Source organism: Zingiber officinale, chromosome 1A (genome assembly GCF_018446385.1).
Source record: "Zingiber officinale cultivar Zhangliang chromosome 1A, Zo_v1.1, whole genome shotgun sequence".
NCBI lineage: Eukaryota > Viridiplantae > Streptophyta > Magnoliopsida > Zingiberales > Zingiberaceae > Zingiber > Zingiber officinale.
Window position 1 is genome coordinate 116,265,473 of NC_055987.1, and position 20,816 is coordinate 116,286,288.

At 41.8% G+C, this 20,816-nt stretch overlaps 1 protein-coding gene across 1 annotated transcript; it reads right to left on the bottom strand.

Moving 5' to 3' along the window:
- Positions 1 to 18,424: 18,424 nt before the first annotated feature.
- LOC122002012 (zinc finger MYM-type protein 1-like) lies at positions 18,425 to 20,121 on the bottom strand. The gene is made up of 2 exons (XM_042557037.1): positions 19,411 to 20,121; positions 18,425 to 18,919 (listed from the first exon to the last, which is right to left on the bottom strand). The coding sequence occupies exons 1-2, from the start codon at positions 20,119 to 20,121 to the stop codon at positions 18,425 to 18,427; spliced, it is 1,206 nt and encodes a 401-aa protein (XP_042412971.1).
- Positions 20,122 to 20,816: the final 695 nt, after the last annotated feature.

Genomic DNA, 20,816 nt, shown 5'->3' on the forward strand with positions numbered 1-20,816 from the left:
GGTGCCCTTCTTTCATCCTCTCGTCGCCCAGTAGATTGTTGTCTATGTCGTCAATCGGGAGTTGGAGATCGACGGCAGTATCCTCTTGGCATCGGTCGACTGTCGATCGGTGTCAGATCGTAGCAGTCACGCGTGTTATGCATTGTTGACTGGTGAAAGGAGTAGAACATTTGCGCCCATACCTCGCCTCTTGTCGTCTTTTGACGACTAGAGGCCACATGCTGCAAGACATGTGTCCTAGCCTCCTGGTGTGGCCGCACTCCCTCCGTTCTTGGCCTTTTGGGCGGTTGGTGGCTACTCAACGGTTGCCAGCACGGGCTCAGATGACGTTTCCTTCTTCCTCGCTGCCTGGGCTTCTTCCACATTTATATATTCATTAGCGTTCCTGAGTAGGTGGTTAAAGTCCCTGGGTGGCTTCTTGATGAGCGACTGGAAGAATTCTCCTTCGATGAGCCCTTGAGTGAAGGTGTTCATCATCGTCTCGAATGAGACCGAGGGGATATCCATGGCTATTTGGTTAAAGCACCTGATGTATGCTCGGAGTGCTTTCTTGGGCCCCTGCTTTAGGGCAAAGAGGCTGACGCTCGTCTTCTGATAGCGTAGCAGACAAAGTGGTGTTGGAATGCAGCTCGAAAGTCCTTGAAGCTGTGTATGGATCCGTCTGACAATCTTCGGAACCAGCGCTGCGCTGAGACGGAGAGAGTAGTGAGAAAGACTTGGTATTTCACCCCATCTATGTACTGGTGCAGCGTGGTCGCGTTATCAAACTTATCCAGATGATCATATGGGTCGATCATTCCATTGTATTACCTGATCGCCAATGGGGAATAGTGCCTTAGTAGAGGGTCACACAAGATCGCCTGAGAGAACTGCAGATTGATCCGCTCGGGCAAAGCGTGACTTCTAGGCACCTTTTCTTTTCATGTATCCTGAACGGGAGCATCGTCCGAAGATGACGCCCTTTCCTGGTTCGCCTGAGCTATTTCTGAGGGGTTTTGGAACATGGCACGATGAAAGGGGATGGGCGCGGGCGACGCTTCACCCTGTGTGCCAGTCGACCCTCTCTTCTGCCCCCATATGGAAACTTGTTCTGGTTAGTCTTCTAATCCCGCTTGCCCACCTGTTGTCGACATTGTTGGCTGCTGCACTTGTCGATTGGCTAGTGCCTACTGTTGCTGTTGCTCGAACATCTTCGTCGCTTGGGCTTGCATGAGCATGTTGAGCTCCTCTTTGGTAAGTGTCATGGTGGTGAGTTGTCCAGCGTCCTCCATCTTCTCAACTCGAATGCAGGTTAAGTTCCCACAGACGATGTCAAATATGATCCTGTCCGAAAGTCGATGAGATGGAAAGCTGGGGATGTGGCGCTCCGGTTGACCGCCTATAGACTCCGCTCTGCCCTGCAACACAGATGATGTCAGTGCTGAGCCAGGGAAGGGGTCCCCGGTATTGGCCCTCCGACGCTCAAGTCAGTCACCGACGATGAAGTAGAAGGCGGAGCAACAACAAGAATGAATAGTGGCACAAATAGTATCTATTGCGTACCTCCGCCGATACTTGGATCCCCTTTATATAGATTTCCTGTAGCACACGTGCACTCTTCCCCAAGCGGACGCGTGCCTCGAAGTTTCCCCTAAAAATACTTGTCAGTAAAGCGTCCCTGACATAATATCTTAACGAGCCGAGCATATCTCTGATGTCATAGTGGAAGATTCCACTGTACGATCTTCTGCCTGGTGTCAGCAGCACTAACTTCTAAAAAGATATCGATGGATATCACAGTGAGGTAGTTGCTAGGCCTTGCGGGATAGCCGCTCGACCGGGACTTCGTTGTTCCTATGTATCACCCGTTCGGTCGGGACTTCGTTTCATGTGTCGCGTCGCTCGGTTGAAGTTCCGCTCTGCCAATGTCGAGTCATGCTGCCTGACCCAGTGGGGTAGCTCGGCCCGACTTCTGCATATCGTCTCCTCTTTCGTTCGACGTCCACTACTCCATTGAACGTCGGTCATTTGACACCTCCCCGTGTCAAAGGCGGGATCGGACCGGAATCTTCTCTTCCCGGTCGGGGCATGATCGCCTGACCGACTAATGATATCTGAGTATTGACCTGATCGCCCGACCGACCGATGATATCTGAGCGTTGACCACCTTGACTTTGACCTCCACCGTGGCAGCTATCCGCCATAGGATGGGCCCCTCCTTATGACCGCATCATTGTTGATCTCAAATTGCCTATATTTAAGCATGTATTATCTAGGGAACTACATGTTTTTTTTTTCAACAGTCCCTTCATGAACTTTCTCGCTTTGGTGCCCAAGTTCTTGAGCTTCTATTAGAAAATTTCCCATGTAGTTGGTTTTTATTACTCATCATTGTAGCTCTACTTCGACAAAATTACTGAGCATACAATTATAAGACCTGAGTCCAACCTCTTCAAAGAAGCTTTAGTGAGTTTAGCGATGGATTCAGGAACTCATTTGTTGATTCCATACTTTTCCTATTCATTGCAGATGAGGTATATTTTGTCAATCTTCATTAGATGAATAATTCTTCTTAGTTCACACACCTATTGCACTACAAAAAAACATAAATTTGGGGACAAATATTTGGAACGAAAATTATTCGTCCCAAAATTGCGACAAATTTAGGGTCGAAAACAAATTTCGACCCAAATAACCAACGAAAATTGCAACAAAAAAAATTTGTTTCAAATTTGCAACAAGAAACAATTTCGTTGCTAAATTCGTCGCCAAATCTGGAACGAATTCAGAATTCGTCCCAGATTTTGGGACAAATACTGCATTCGTCCCAAAATCTGGGACGAATTCAGAATTTGTCCCAAAATCTGGGACGAATCCAGGATTCGTTCCAAAAATGGTATTATTTTTAAAAAAAGACAATCAAATATCGAAGGCTTATATCTTGACCTAGAGACATCAAAATTTGCTGAAACAAGTTTATATGCATTCGTATCATTAACTTGATCGTAAATTTCGTCCCCAAATTCGTTGCAATATTAGGGACAAACTTGGCAACAAAATATAATTTGTCACCGAATTCGTCACCAAATTTGTTGCAAAAATCAAGACAATTTTGGCGGAAAATTTATGTAAATTCGTCCCTAAATTTGTTCCTAGGTTTGCAACAAAAACAGTTTTCGTTGCAAATTTCTATACTTTTTTGCAACGAATTTGGGGACGAAAATTTTTTTCGTCGCCAAATTCGTCCCCAAATTTGCAACAATCCATAATTCGTTCCAAAAGTTGGCATCAACCATTTTGGGACGAAAAAATTTTCGTCCCAAATTTTGTCGCAAAAATTTTTGCAACGAATTTTTTTTCAAAATTTGTCCCCAATTTTGTCCCGAAATCCTTTATTTTTTTGTAGTGTTGGCAGCTCTGATCCATCACAAGTTGCTCGGAGCTCAAATGCTCTTCCTATGTTGTTTGCTTTAATGTGTGTGGTTCGAAGCCTTCTCCGAAATCCTCACATTCACATGGAACCTTATGAGTCTTTTTTTTTATTTCAATAACACACAATACATTACAAACAATTTTATGCATCCATTCACATTTCTAAGAAATTTCTCATCTTCAGTTGCATCAACTGATGCCATCAATTATAACATCTTCGTTGCCAAAGGTTGGGGAGTATAATAGCAGATAACCACGGGGAACTCCGTGATTTCTTAACAAATCTAGTTGCATCAGTGTGTAGAAGGTTAGAAATCTTGCTGTAAATATAAAACTTCATTCTTTAACAGCTTGCTTCCTTTCTAGAAAAGTAAATAAAAAAATCTATTCAAACTCCTCCTTTATCATTGTCACGATTATCTCACGCTGCATGCATACGTTTCATTTTGCTTGACAAAATTCTTATATCAATAAGTGACATTACTTAGTGATACCCTTTTTTTATCCCCTTTGCTTTTATCCAACTCTATGGTTGGTTTACTGAATCTTAATCTTTTTTGTTTCATTCAATTCATTTTCTGTAAAATACCGAAAATAAGCGAATATTAATAAGGGAATTTTTCGGAATTTTTGGGAATTTTTTGGGAATTTTTCGGAGCTCGTACGGACGAGTTGACGGGGATAAAAACGGGGTCCGATAAGTGAGGAAAAGTTGAATTTCTTAATTCCTTTTCTTTATTTATTTTGCCTTTTCTTTATTTTCTTTTCGTCGTTTCCTCTATTTCTTCTTCCCGAATCTGTTTCTTCTCCACGAAACCGTTCGCGCGCCCCTTCTTCCCTGTCGCCGACTCCTTGCCCTAATCGCCGACGCCCCTCCTCACTGCCGTCGTGACGCCAAGCGCTACTGCACAGAGCCGACGCCACCGCCGGCCACCCCGTGCCCTAGCCGAGCTTCCTCCTGCCGAGGCTGCGCCCTAGCATCCTCTCCCGCCACCACAGCGACGCCGCCGAGGACTCGGCTCAAGTCTCTGCCCCGATCTCCAGCAACGCCGTCCCTCTGCCCTACTGTTGGCTGCCAATTTTTCCTCTTGTGTCGATCATCACCATGCCCTTGCTAGTAGCCGGCGTCGCCCGGAGCAGTGCCGCACCTCACTGTGCTGCCTCTCCTCTGTTCTTGAGCAATCCTTCGTTGTGGTGGAATTAGGTCACGGTTAAGGTAAGGCAGTGATGAGAAGGTTAGGGATTTGAGGATCTTGATTGATCTCGGATCAGTTTCCTGTTCTGTTGGTTTGATTTGTAGGTTGTTTTAGTAGTAGGATGTTAACAAATTATGTTTGATCTGTGATCTTCTTACCGGCAGCACTCAAATCAGCATCACCAGTGGGTTGGATCAAGAGCAGAGGTTTGAATCAAGGTAAGAAGTAGAGTAATTGTTACATGTTGATGAGTTAGATTCATGTATTGGATTAGGAATATATTGGATTAATCTATGTTTAGGTATGATCTTGATACCTATTGATAATTTATTCATCATTAGGTTGTGTAGAATAATTAGGTTATATGGATTTAGGTTTTGGATTTTTATCAAAAGGGTTGTTTGGGGTTAAGGTAATTAACCCTAATTAACCGTTAGAAAGGTTGAGGGAAATGGTTTAGGGTTTATCCCTAAATTTATATTTAGGATTTATTTAGCTGTTTGTTTGTATTCTAGCTAAATAAAAATGTATATTTATTGGTGACACAGGACTTTGACGCGAGACAGGTATCTCGGAGTCAGATTTGGACTTTTCTTATCGAAGGTGGGTACTTTTGACTTATGTCATTTGATATACATAGTAGTGAATTTAACAAGTTGCATTAATTATGTCCTTTATTTGTTTCAGTTAGTCACTACCCAATATCTGATACATGATTGATTGATTGCTTGATTTGCATCCCATGTATACTTTATTTGTTTATACATGCTTATAGGGGGTAGTGATATACCATGCTTTACCATGTTCAGGACCTAGGTTTTTATACCTTCTGTGTACCTTTGATTCGATATGATTCGTTGACCTAGGGTGCACTTTTCTATATATATGGATTAGGTCAGGATGTTTCTATGGTTATTGACATGCACCATTTGCATGATTGCATGCTGTGCGATAGTCCGCTCCATTATTGTTGAGCACATCGCCAGTTATATAGATCTGCACACACCGCCACTCATGGGTTAGTGGTCGATTCAGGCAGAGTGTGTTGCAGCAGGGACTCTGTTAGGCACCGTTGGTCCGCTCATGGGTAGTGTGACACAACATGTTATCCGGCAGGGATTCCTCCCCGTTATCGTGTACCGGGAGATGAGAGTATTGCGCTCCCCCATTTATGATTTGGGGTAGGAGGATAGGTGTACTCCGACAGCATCCCGTCCACTCGGTCACTCATCAGGAGTAGTGACGACAGAGTGCATGGTTGTCACAGCCCTACCCACTCGGCCTCACTATTCTGTGAGATGATCGACTGGCGTCAGGGGTGACCAGGACGTATCATTGGCATCATATGCATGATGCATTTATTGCTTGTGTTTGTGTTTGCTGCATTTATATGCTGCATATTGTTTGGATACCTATGTTTGACATGCATACAGGATTTCCCTATCTCTCGGACTGTTTGACCTTATACTCAGGTCCTGGTTAGTACAGTTTCTTTCCTGTTTACTTCAGATGCATTTTTATCTTTCTTATCAGGAGACTGTACGCATGATTAGTGCTAGGTGTTATTTCCCTACTTTGTATATCAGTTGTACCTGCTGAGTGTTGGACTCACCCCGCCTCCATTGTTGATATTTTCATGTTGATGCTGTCAGGAGAGAGTTCCAGTTGCTGGTCCCTGCAGACCTCGAGGATATGATTGGTTTTCTTTTAGTTTCTTTTTTGTTCTAGACTGTTTTGAACTTGTTATGTTTTGGATTATTTTACTTATGGACATTGTAGGGATTTGGATTTGGATTTATTCTACTACATGCCTGCCTGGACGGCAGAAGAGGTGAGTTCATCGGATTTGAGCTTTACGAGTGTAGTTGAGTAGGGTGGTTTTCGAGTCAGAGTATTACTGCTTTGTTTGATTATATATAACTGCGTGGATGTTTGTGTGATTGTTTATTGTTTTTATTATTCCAGCCGCCTGTGGCTGAGGTATATGAGGATGTAGAAAAGTTTCAGATTGTCCACCATACAGGGGAGATGCTGCCGAAATTTTCTCGGACAGGGACTCCTCTGGGGCGTGACAATTTAGTGGTATCAGAGCACAGGTATACGATCTTTTGTTTTCGTATGTTGGATGTTTGGGATAACCTGATACCAATTTATTTATTTGGTATCAGAGCGCCAGAGTTCGGCGACGTTTGTTGGATTTCCGTGTGTTGGATTTTTGAGATTTATCTGATACCAGTTTATTTGGTATCAGAGCGGGTTATAATACCTGCTTTTGGTGTTCTGGAGATTTATCGGATACCTGTTGTTGGTATTCTGGATATTTGGGTTAGCCAGGTTTGTGAGTCAAACTGGGAATTTTCGGATTTTCGATATTGTTTTGTTTCGGATTTCAGTTTCGGATTTATTTGGATTTCCGACGATATTCTCGTTCGGAATTTTGAGGTCAAAAGATGGGGACTGGACAGCGACGGAACATCTCCAGACAACAAATAGGTATGATGTTTATTTTATGATTTTTATACTTGTAGTAATATCTGTAATTTAATTTAACAGATATGAGACGATCTACTCGTATTACTGCAAGACGTGGTGCTGGACGACCACGTGCGAGGACCACGGGATCTCTGGATATGCCAGAGATGCCCACTGTTAGTGAGCCTGTCAGTCAGGGACAGACTCAGCATGCTGCGGGCACGTTGGGCTTTCAGACCCCGACGGCTCCTATGGAGGTACCTACCTCGGTTGTACCGAGCGTACCTATCCCTACAGTAGTTCCGGTACCATCAGAGGTACCATTGGCGTACCCGACATCTGCTCCAGTGCAGCCTACAGCGTATTCAGTACCACCGTCACTTGGATCTACAGTGTACCCGACACCAGTGGCACCTGTGCCCCCAGTGCCTACAGTAGCAGCAGCTGCACCATATCCGGTACCATTACCTACCGTACCTTTCAGCTGTGGCCACTTATGTTCACCCGGCAGTACCACCGACGGCTTATGCTTCAGTGTATACAGCAGCACCGGGAGTTTCTCCTCCGGTTTATTCCGTGGTACCACCTGCAGTATCAGCTCCACTGACACAGCTCACTGATATTGTCGCTGCACGAGCTAGGATTCCAGCATTGGCTGAGTCGATGAAGACTCGTTTCACTCTTTTCCGCGGAGATCTCGATCCGAGTATGGCTTTGACATGGATAGAGACTATGGAGCAGACCTTTTTTATATGGCTTGCTCCGAGTGGGAGAAAGCAGAGCTGGCTGCCTACCATTTACGGGATGAAGCTAATGTCTGGTGGATTACTCAGCGTTCTATTATTGGTGAGCACAACGTCACGTGGACCAGGTTCAGAGAGGCTTTTGAGAGCCGCTTCTTTCCACTGTCTTATCAGATGGCTCGCCGACAGGATTTTATGAGTCTGAGGCAGAACAACCGCTCAGTGACCGAGTATAATACTGAATTCCATCGGTTGGCTAAGTTTTGTCCAGAGTTAGTTGCGGAGGACAGAACTCACATGATGCAGTTTATTCAGGGACTGGATGGTTATCTGCATGTACGGCTTGCCGGTTTAGGGATCACATCTTACTCCGATGCACTGGATCGAGCTTTGATGATAGAGTTAGCTCAGCAGACAGCATATCCGGATAGGAAAAGGAAGCATATGGGTCAGGCATCAGGGCAGATCCAGCAGACACAGACGACCGGACAGCAGCAGAGTAGTCGCGGTCGGTCAGGTCAGGGTACTTCTGGGGTATCTCGTAGGCCTCAGAAGTCAGGGCGGTCTTCTTCAGGACGTTCCCGGTTTTCTCAGCAGAACCGGCAACCACCTTCCAGTGATACTCATTGTTTCAGATGTGGATCCAGAGATCACCTCACCCCAGCTTGCTCTCTGGGACAGTCAGTTTGCTTTTATTGCAAACTGCCGGGGCACCAGAGCCGAGATTGTCAGCTGAAGGCTCAGCACACGGCTTCCGGAGGGTCAGGTCAGAGGGGACAGTCTAGTCAGTCAGGGGCATATCGAGGAGGGCAGAAAGCCCATTCTTCACATCGTCAGCAGGGAGCAGCTCCCACTGTAGCAGCTGCATTTGGCATGCTTGGACAGGAGTACTCTAGTGCTTCTGTAGCACCCCAGAGTTTTGTTCCAGGACCTTATTATCCGACTCAGGGGCAGTACCAGACTCAGTCCCAGCCAGCTGCACAGTATCAGTCACCATCCTCTCAGTCTTCTCTGGCACATTGTCCAGCAGCGCCTCAGCCGCTGGCAGCGTTACCACCTCCTCCTCCGCCAGAGACTGGACGTGTTCATGCGATTACCAAAGAGGATGCGCAGCGAGCCGACGGATCCGTTTTCCGCGGTATGATTTCCATTTATGCATTTACCGCTGATATATTGATTGATATTGGTAGCTTGCACTCTTTTATATCCCGTACCTTTATGCGGGAGATTGGTAGATTACCTACTGTTAGATTGCGGTGATTGACTGTCTCCCTACCGTCCGGTGATACTTTAGACGTCACCCAGGAGATCAGAGGTTGCCCGTTAGACTTTGGCAACATGATACTTACGGTAGATCTTCTAGTATTGGAGATGGTCGAGTTTGATATCATTCTTGGCATGGATTGGCTGTCAGTATATCATGCTACCATTGATTGCCAGACGAGGGTGGTCACCTTCCGGCCTCCGAACCAACCCTCGTGGAGTTTCACTGGCATCAGAGATGACGACATCTCGATTATTTCGGCGATTCAGGCGCAGAAGTTGCTGTCTCATGGCTGTCATGGTTTTCTATTATCTCTGATTAGTACTGAGGACATCAGTAGTTCGCAGCTTTCTGACGTTCCTGTAGTCCGGGAGTACCCAGATGTATTTCCAGAGGAGCTACCTGGTTTGCCTCCCAGAAGGCCAGTGGAGTTCGCTATTGAGCTGATTCCGGGAACCACACCGGCATCGAAAGCTCCGTATCGTATGACACCGAAAGAGTTGAACGAGCTGAAGGTTCAACTCCAGGAGCTTTTGGATAGGGGATTTATACACCCTAGTGTTTCACCATGGGGTTCTCCAGTATTATTTGTCAAGAAGAAAGACGGTACCATGAGGTTATGTATTGACTACAGGCAGCTGAATTCAGTGACCGTCAGAAATAAATATCCATTACCACGGATTAAGGATTTGTTTGATCAGCTCAGAGGTACTTCAGTGTATTCTAAGATTGATCTGCGATCCGGATATCATCAGCTGAGAGTCAGAGACTCAGATATTCAGAAGACAGCGTTCCGTACTAGATACGGTTATTATGAGTTTTTGGTAATGTCATTTGGGCTTACCAATGCTCCAGCGGTGTTTATGGACTTGATGAACCGCATCTTTCTGGAGTATCTGGATCAGTTTGTTATCGTTTTCATTGATGACATATTGGTCTACTCGCGTTCCGAGTAGGAGCACGCACTGCATCTTCGTACAGTTATGGAGATTCTTCGATGGCATCAGCTGTACGCGAAGTTCAGCAAGTGTGCATTCTGGCTATCTTCAATCGGTTTTCTGGGACACGTGGTCTCTAGCAGAGGTATTTCAGTTGATCCTCAGAAGATTGAGGCTGTCACCGGTTGGGAGCAGCCGAAGTCAGTTCAGGAGATTCGCAGTTTTCTGGGATTAGCCGGATATTACCGACGTTTCGTCGAGGGTTTCTCACGTATTGCTATGCCGCTGACACGCCTTACCAGGGAAGGCGTGAAGTTCATGTGGACAAAGATTGCGAGACCAGCTTTCAGGAGCTGAAGCGGAGATTAGTGTCGGCTCCAGTTTTGGTTTTACCTTCTGGAGAGGATGGATTTGTACTCTACACCGACGCGTCTCTACAGGGTTTGGGCGCTATTCTGATGTAGCACGGCAGAGTAGTCTCTTATGCTTCTCGACAGCTGAAGGAGCATGAGAAGAACTACCCAGTTCATGACCTGGAGTTAGCCAACATCATTTATGCATTGAAGATTTGGCGCTATCACCTGTACGGCATTACATTTGAGATTCTCATTGACCATAAGAATCTCAAATACATTTTTACCCAGAAGGAGCTTAATCCCCGATAGAGGAGATGGATGGAGTTCCTGAAGGACTATGATTGTACCATTAGCTACCACCCGGGGAAAGCTAATGTGGTTGCAGATGCACTCAGCAGGAAGTCCAGAGGGACTTTGGCTTGCCACCGGACTTCAGTCACGGATTTGATTTAGGGTTTCTCTGAGTTAGACCTTGAGGAGCAGGGACCGACAGAGCAGGGTATCCTTGTTACTATGGTTGCTCAGTCGTCGATCAGGACGAGGATCTGAGAGGTCCAGGCTGGTGATCAGCATTTGCAGTTCATTAGCGACTAGATAGCTTCTGGGCAGCAGACCGAGTTTACATGCGACGAGGAGGGTATTATATACTTCCGAGACAGATTATGCGTACCTCAGTCTCATCCGGTCTTACAGGAGCTACTTCAGGAGGCTCACCGTTCTCGATTTGCGATCCATCCAGGCGGGACCCGTATGTATCGAAACTTGAGGCGTTCCTACTGGTGGAACGGTATGAAGAAAGACATCGCGAATTTTGTAGCTAGATGTCTTGTCTGTCAGCAGGTGAAGGCTGAACACTAGAGACCTGCAGGATTACTTCAGCGAATTCCTATTCCTGAGTGGAAGTGGGATCACATTACCATGGACTTTGTGGTGGGTTTGCCGAGGACACGACGAGGCCATGACGTGATTTGGGTAATCGTTGATCGATTAACCAAGTCCGCGCACTTCTTAGCGATCCGGAGGACTGATCCTTTGGATCGATTGGCAGATCTGTATTGTCGGGAGATTATCAGACTATATGGTGTTCCGCTGAGTATCATTTCGGATAGAGATCCATGGTTCACATCTCGATTCTGGCAGAGTCTACAGCAGGCCTTGGGCACACAGCTCCGTTTCAGTACAGTCTTCCATCCACAGACAGATGGACAGTCAGAGCGGACTATTCAGACTCTTGAGGACTTGCTGAGATCATGTGTTATGGATTTTGGAGGCAGTTGGGAGGACCATCTGCCGTTAGTAGAGTTTGCTTACAACAACAGCTTCCATTCGGCTATCCAGATGGTACCGTTTGAGGCGTTGTATGGTAGACCTTGTCGGACACCCGTTCTCTGGGATGAGGTTGGAGAGGCCCAGTTGTTGGGACCTCATAGAGTTCAGCAGGATGCAGAGTTGGTCTGGACTATCAGACGGAGGATGTCAGAGGCGCAGGACCGCCAGAAAAGTTATGCTGATAGGAGACGCAGACCACTAGAGTTTTCTGTTGGTGACCATGTATTTTTGCGAGTTTCACCCACGAAAGGGGTGAAGAGATTTGGCCTCAGAGGTAAGCTAGCTCCGCGGTATATTGGCCCTTTCGAGATCTTGGAGAGGATCGGAGCGGTAGCTTATAGACTGGCACTACCACCGTCCCTGTCAGGCGTGCATGACGTATTTCACGTATCTATGCCGCGGAGATACGTGCCCGACCCGACGCATGTGTTGGCAGATATTCCAATTCCGCTTCAGCTTGACATTACATATGAGGAGGTTCCGGTACGGATTCTCGACCGGAAAGAGCGTCAGTTGCGGAACAAGACTATCCGGCTGGTTAAAGTCGGATGGCAGCATCATTCGGACGAGGAGGCTACTTGGGAGCTCGAGGATACTATCCGAGCTCGATATCCCCATCTTTTCACTTGAGGTATGTGATTTATTTACCGTTCAGCATTTATACTTTATATATGTTGTTAGTATTTGTTGATGGTAGATAATGAAATTTGGGGACCAAATTTTTATTAGTGCGGGAGAATGTAAAATACCGAAAATAGGCGAATATTAATAAGGGAATTTTCCGGAATTTTTGGGAATTTTCGGGAATTTTTCGGAGCTCGTACGGACGAGTTGACGGGGATAAAAACGGGGTCCGGAAAAGTCTGTTTAGGCTACCCCATTTAAGTGAGGAAAAGTTGAATTTCTTAATTCCTTTTCTTTATTTATTTTTCCTTTTCTTTATTTTCTTTTCGCCGTTTCCTCTATTTCTTCTTCCCGAATCTGTTTCTTCTCCCCGAAATCGTTCGCGCGCCCCTTCTTCCCTGTCGCCGACTCCTTGCCCTAATCGCCGACGCCCCTCCTCACTGCCGCCGTGGATCAGATCGTCTTCCTCATCGACGGCGCCACTCCCAGCCGTGCTTCTCTCCTCTCGGCGCCTTCATCTCCCGACAGCGACGCCGCCGAGGACTCGGCTCAAGTCTCTACCCCGATCTCCAGCAACGTCGTCCCTCGGCCCTACTGTTGGCTGCCAATTTTTCCTCTTGTGCTGATCATCACCGTGCCCTTGCTAGTAGCCGGCGTCCCCCGGAGCAGTGCCGCTCCTCACTGTGCTGCCTCTCCTCTGTTCTTGAGCAATCCTTCGTTGTGGTGGAATTAGGTCACGGTTAAGGTAAGGCAGTGATGAGAAGGTTAGGGATTTGAGGATCTTGATTGATCTCAGATCAGTTTCCTGTTCTGTTGGTTTGATTTGTAGGTTGTTTTAGTAGTAGGATGTTAACAAATTATGTTTGATCTGTGATCTTCTTACCGGCATCACTCAAATCAGCATCACCAGTGGGTTGGATCAAGAGCAGAGGTTTGAATCAAGGTAAGAAGTAGAGTAATTGTTACATGTTGATGAGTTAGATTCATGTATTGGATTAGGAATATATTGGATTAATCCATGTTTAGGTATGATCTTGATACCTATTGATAATTTATTCATCATTAGGTTGTGTAGAATAATTAGGTTATATGGATTTAGGTTTTGGATTTTTATCAAAAGGGTTGTTTGGGTTTAAGGTAATTAACCCTAATTAACCGTTAGAAAGGTTGAGGGAAATGGTTTAGGGTTTATCCCTAAATTTCTATTTAGGATTTATTTAGCTGTTTGTTTGTATTCTAGCTAAATAAAGATGTATATTTATTGGTGACACAGGACTTTGACGTGAGACGGGTATCTCGGAGTCAGATTTGGACTTTTCTTATCGGAGGTGGGTACTTTTGACTTATGTCATTTGATATACATAGTAGTGAATTTAACAAGTTGCATTAATTATGTCCTTTATTTGTTTCGGTTAGTCACTACCCAATATCTGATACATGATTGATTGATTGCTTGATTTGCATCCCATGTATACTTTATTTGTTTATACATGCTTATAGGGGGTAGTGATATACCATGCTTCACCATGTTCAGGACCTAGGTTTTTATACCTTCTGTGTACCTTTGATTCGATATGATTCGTTGACCTAGGGTGCATTTTTCTATATATATGGATTAGGTCAGGATGTTTTTATGGTTATTACCATGCACCATTTGCATGATTTTATGCTGTGCGATAGTCCGCTCCATTATTATTGAGCACATCGCCAGTTACATGGATCTGCACACACCGCCACTCATGGGTTAGTGGTCGATTCAGGCAGAGTGTGTTGCAGTAGGGACTCTATTAGGCACCGTTGGTCCGCTCATGGGTAGTGTGACACAATGTGTTATCCGGCGGGATTCCTCCCGGTTATCGTGTACCGGGAGATGAGAGCATTGCGCTCCCCCATTTATGATTTGGGGTAGGAGGATAGGTGTACTCCGACAGCATCCCGTCCACTCGGTCACTCATCAGGAGTAGTGACGACAGAGTGCACGGTTGTCACAGCCCTACCCACTCGGCCTCACTATTCTGTGAGATGATCGACTGACGTCAGGGGTGACCAGGACGCATCATTAGCATCATATGCATGATGCATTTATTGCTTGTATTTGTGTTTGCTGCATTTATATGCTGCATATTGTTTGGATACCTATGTTTGACATGCATACAGGATTTCCCTATCTCTCGGACTGTTTGACCTTATACTCAGGTCCTGGTTAGTACAGTTTCTTTCCTGATGCATTTTTATCTTTCTTATCAGGAGACTGTACGCATGATTAGTGCTAGGTGTTATTTCCCTACTTTGTATATCAGTTGTACCTGCTGAGTGTTGGACTCACCCCGCCTCCATTGTTGATATTTTCAGGTTGATGCTGTCAGGAGAGAGTTCCAGTTGCTGGTCCCTGCAGACCTCGAGGATATGATTGGTTTTCTTTTAGTTTATTTTCTGTTCTAGACTGTTTTGAACTTGTTATGTTTTGGATTATTTTACTTATGGACATTGTATAGATTTTATTATGTCGATGGATTTGGATTTGGATTTATTCTACTACATGCCTGCCTGGACGGCAGAAGAGGTGAATTCATCGGATTTGAGCTTTACGAGTGTAGTTGAGTAGGGTGGTTTTCGAGTCAGAGTATTACTGCTTTGTTTGATTATATATAACTGCGTGGATGTTTGTGCGATTGTTTATTATTTTTATTATTCCAGCCGTCTGTGGCTGAGGTATATGAGGATGTAGAAAAGTTTCATATTGTCCACCGTACAAGGGAGATGCTGCCGAAATTATTTCGGACAGGGACTCCTCTGGGGTGTGACATTTTCATTGTTGTAACTCTTAACACATTTTATTTTTCTCATAGAAGATTGCACACTTTGGTTCGTAATGAACTTATTAGGTACGAGAACTTATTAAGTATGAGCATCATTTCTTCCTTTAAACCTCTTTGCTTCATGTCTTCCTTCAAAATTATGTCTTTTGCTGAATGAACGCTTGTAGTAATTTTTGTATCTCATTAGATTGGAAATTAGCAAATGTAGTAGACACCTTTTTCTGAGCATGTTATGTTTAAATTAAATGTCCAATGCTAGTATTTACATTATGTTTGTATGTTTCCATTTGTGCACAACTTGCATACCTTTTTACTATACTACTATCTAATGAGAATTAGGGGTAGGATTACTGATAGTGTGTGATTGTTAAACATATATGAGTCATCATTGATGTAATCTTAAACAACAAATATTTGCTAATAAGTTTAAAATTTCAGTTCTGTTAAGAGAAGCATAGAGTTCCATTGAAGGAACCATATCTAGTTCTCTTGTTATGCAGTATTACCCTTTTGCTCAAGTCGAAGCTAAAGCTAAATCATTTTACTCCTCTTCAAAAGCCATCATTCTAATTTTAGTACTCTAATAAATTTATTATTCTCTTTGTTATATTAAAATTAAGTTATTAACAGTATACTTTTTATATTTTAATTTGCAATATCAATCAAGAACGTGTATTACTATCAATTTCAATATAATAAAGTAAAAAGTAAATTTGTCTACTCTTATGTGGGTACCTAATTGTTGTGTATGTTGTGATATAAATTTACAAGTTGTATTTAGAGATTTGTGGATACATTTTTAGATGAAGTTGGTCAAATTTATTTTTTGTTAATACATTTTTTGATAGTATTTGGTAGATATTTGTGATACATTTATTCAATTTTGATGGTGAAAATATTTTATTCAATTAAAACTGTATTGCAGTAAAATATGATCAATTACTTTTACACTACAAATAAATAGTGAAGTAATACAATACAAAAGATTTCAACAAATTTACATACTGGTACAGTTGAAGAAAACATTTATTTCACTATAATATAAAAACTATGAAGTTGTATAAATAATTTACTTTATCAATTCAATACAACTTGTGAAGTCATATATACTCAACTACTTTGGTACATTTACAGAACCAATGAAGTAATAGAATTTTTTTACTTTGAAATCAATCTAATTTCAAATTAGTTTTTGGCCCGACAAAGACTTTGGTATTTTGTTGGAAATGTGAAGTCTATCAACTATTGTCACATTGTGAATCTCAAACCCTTGCACCGACTCTCGCCCAGTCTCGACTCCAGACTCTCTCTCAGTCTCGACGATAGACTTCATCTTAGTCTCAATGATAGACTACCTCTCAGTCTTGGCAATAAACTCCATCTCAGTCTCGGTGACAGAGTTCCTCTTAATCTCATAGAAAAACTACCTCTTAGGTCCTACTGTAATAGCTGGCATCATCTCTATCTCAGGCCTCATTCGTTGACATCTTCTCTTAGCATTGTATCTCAGCATTGTTTCAGTTTCAATTCAAAGCTTGACTTTATCTATTCTCAAGGTAACTCCACATCGACCTCACCTTTTTTGTTCTTAAGACAAGCCTATACCCTACAAGGTTCGTTGACAGTAATTGTGAATATTCTAGAATGCGTGACATCTTGAGAATGATGGTGATTATAAGATTGTCAGATCCGGTCTCCTAGATATATACTCTCCTACGAACACATGGCGCTGGATAATTGGAGTTGCAACTAATAGCTTTCGAATTTGGTTCCCTCAACAGCGCCCACAATAATGATATTTCGACTGACATGGAGATGTTCTCTGGACAACCAAAAGGTAATGACAAAGGATTCCCAATTCTCTCGAAATCCTAGACCAGGTTCTACTTTTTTTCTCCATCTTATTCTTCTTACATATTACCTCAACCAAATCCTAACCTAAGCGTCGGAATGACATTCATCCCACGGCTAGTCTAACTCTTTTTTGAAATGCATTTCAAGCTCTTTCATCTCAGTGTTCGACGATCTTCGAAGAAAACGTGTGTCAGCAAGTTCTTGACTAGTGGTTTGACCATCTATGGTATTTGACTGGAACACTATTCAATATTATTATATGTTGTCACAAATAGTAAATTATGCACCTATCAGATATTTGTATCAACAAGGCAAATCCTCATTGTAACAATTACGATATCGTAACTGTTACAAATATTATAGTAATTACAGTTTCATTATTACTACTACACATACTAAACTTATTCAAAGATATTCACATTATAATAATTACAATTTAGATGCTACAAAACTTACAATTACAATTTCTATTTAACAACATTTATATTATAGCAACTATAAAACTTAACGGTTACAATTTCAATTTATTATGTTTAACAATATAATAACTATAAAATCGTGACTGATATAAATGTAGTAGCTATGGTTTTATTATAATTATTATAATTTTATAATTGCTATATTAATTTTAGTAACTATGATTTCGTACTTACTACGGTATAGGCTTGTCCTATTCATATAATTGGTTGACTAATTAAAATTTAATGCATGCGATATTAAATTAATATACTTTAAAATTATCATTTTACATAGACGATTGTGATGAAACATCTTTTTAATATTTTTTTTAAAAAAAATACTCATATAATGATTTAAAAACTAACACGTTATGATTTCTGACCAAATCTTATGATTTCTGACCAAATAAGGTTCTAAGACCTCTATGTACAAGGTGTGATGAACTTTCTATGTAAGACTCCCCATTAAGATTTATTTATACTTCTTGAGATACATTCCCGATCAATCGGACAGTAAAAATTGAGTAATTAGATTAAAAAAAACTCAAATGACAAATTTTTTATCTGACGCACCTCAGCCATTGGCCACCACGTGGCTCTGGCTTCTGTTGCGGATCCGCCACGCGAAGCGACATGCAAATGTAGTGGCACTCGGTATCAAAACTGCTTTCCCACTCGATCACGCCTGTGTGCGCCCTTCGACTACGACAGCTATGACAGTGATAGTGGTGGATTCAGAAATTCAATTATGGAATGATGTCCGTGATCTAAGTGTGACAAATTTTTTTTAAATAATTAATATTTTTTATGTAATTAAAAATAAATTTAAATAACTTATATACAAGAGAAAAAGGTACAATATTATGAAAAAAAAATTAGTACAATAATATTAAAATATTAAAACAATCAATAACGAATACGTGATAATTATATTATTCGAGACTTCATGTTCTGAAAACGCTATAAACTTAGCTCATTGTCGACAGTATTAAAAACATCTTTCTCGATATATACTATCAAACTATCATTCATCCATTCATCTCCAATCTTGTTTCGCAAATCTGTTTTGACAATATTCATTGTCGAAAACACTCTTTCAACAGTTGCAGTAGCAACTGGAAGAAGTAAGGCTAGCTCAATCATCCGATAAACCAAAAGAAACACACGGTTCTTCATTGTTTCAATCATTTTCTTTGCAAAAGCTCCCAAATCTGAAATGTCTTCAAACCGTTCATCTGATCTGACGTCATCAATATATGTTTCAAGCTCTTGTTCAACCAACATACGCTCATTCCAAGAAAAATCATCCTCATAAAAATGAGCCAGATGCACTAACTTCTGTACATCAAATCTAGAGAACGAGTTCCTAGGATCAAGACATGACATATAAATCAACAAATCTGTAGTTGTTTCAGAGAAACGACTATCCATCTCCTGTAGAATAATATCGATAACCTACAATTTAAAAATCTCACAACAAAAGTAAAAATTAATAAATATGTTAATGTTTAAAAGAATTTAATTGACGGTAAATAAAAAAAGAATTATGAAGTTACCTCACAAAAGATTTCAACATGGTACTAGTGATAAAAATTAACATTTTTTTCATCTCTCTTCAAACGACTACGGCTGTTGATATTATCTATCATATTAATTATTTCAATGGAATGAGTGTTACAAAACTTCTTCACATCCTCAAGTAAAATATCCCATCCAGAATCTCTCAACTTTTACAATTTTCATTTCACATTATTGATCAAACGCATTGCATTCACAATATTTTAATCTTTCTCTTGTAGAACGGTTGGCAAATGATTTGTGATTGTCAATATACGTTTCATCAATAGTAGAATAAACACAAATTCATACCTCTCCATTCTTTCAACCAAAATTCTACTTAAATCCTTAGAAGAACGATCACCATCATCAATCAAATTTTAAAGAACCTCTATAATAGATGGCAACATTTGTTCAATACGACATAAAGTTGAATGATGAGACCCCCATTGTGTATCTCCAGGTCTAGATAGACTAGTTTCTTGGTTTAGTCCTCTACCAGAACTAATCTCTCCTCTTTCAAGAAGTTTAACTTTTCTGTCATGTTCAAGTTGTCGAAGTTTGTCGGCCCTTTTGCAAGATGATGTAGATGTGTTCACAATCGAACCAACAATCCACATGAAATCAGAAACATATTGATTTGCTTGAGCAACAGCTACAACCACTAGCTGGAGTTGATGAGCAAAACAATGAACATACAAGGCATACGGATTTTCTTTCATTATCAGTGACTTTAAGCCATTAAATTCTCCAGACATATTTGAAGCACCATCATATCCTTGACCCCTCAATCTCGCCACTGATAAACCATACTTAGCAAATAAAGAGTCGATTGCCTCCTTCAAACAAGCAACTGTAGTTGTTGCAACATGAACTACAGCCATAAATAGTTCAATCACCTCTCCATGCTTGTTCACATATCTAATAACAACTGCCATTTTCTCTTTCACTGAACAGTCACGAGCCTCATCAAGTAGTAAAGTGAACCACCTATCTCCAAGATAAGCTAGAATAGCATTTGTGGTCTCAACTGCACAAGCATTCACCAATTGCTTTTGAATTTTTGGGGCAATCATTTGATTATTTCCAGGTGCATTCATTCCAACAACTGCCGCAACTTCTGGACACTCTGAACTATACCATTTGAGCAATTCTAAAAAATTTCCTCTATTGGATGATGTCGAAGACTCATCATGTCCCCGAAAAGCCAATCCTTGTAACAACAAAAATCGAATTACTTTTAAAATGGAAGTCAAGCGTTTGCGATAAGCAACTTCAAGCTCATGTTTCCCTGATGAAAATGAATACTCCACACTTTATCTTTGATTATTGAAACCCTCAAACTGTATTCTTGCCTCATTGTGCGTACTACCAACTCCACCTACATGCTCATTGAATTTTTCAATTGCTTTTTTCCACCAAACCTCTCTGAAACATCTATTGTCTTTACTCATTTTTTTTCTTGGAAAATTATGGCCTCGAGGTTGACAAGGGCTCATAGCAACATATTCTTTTCGAATACGATCTCTAGCACCAACATCATACTCTTCAATCAATTTTCGTAAACCAGGATCAGCAACAATTTCTACTTCACTACTCAGATTTTTAATATTTTCAAATAAAATTTGTGGAGGAGGAGGAGGTGGTGGTGGTTGTGCTGCAGGAGTAGACTATTCATCCGGAACACTAGACGATTCGATTGAACTCCTAGGTCTCTTTGCAAAATATTTCAACATTCTCTACAAATTATAATGTATGGGAAAAAATTATCAACATAAAGTAATGTGAACAATTT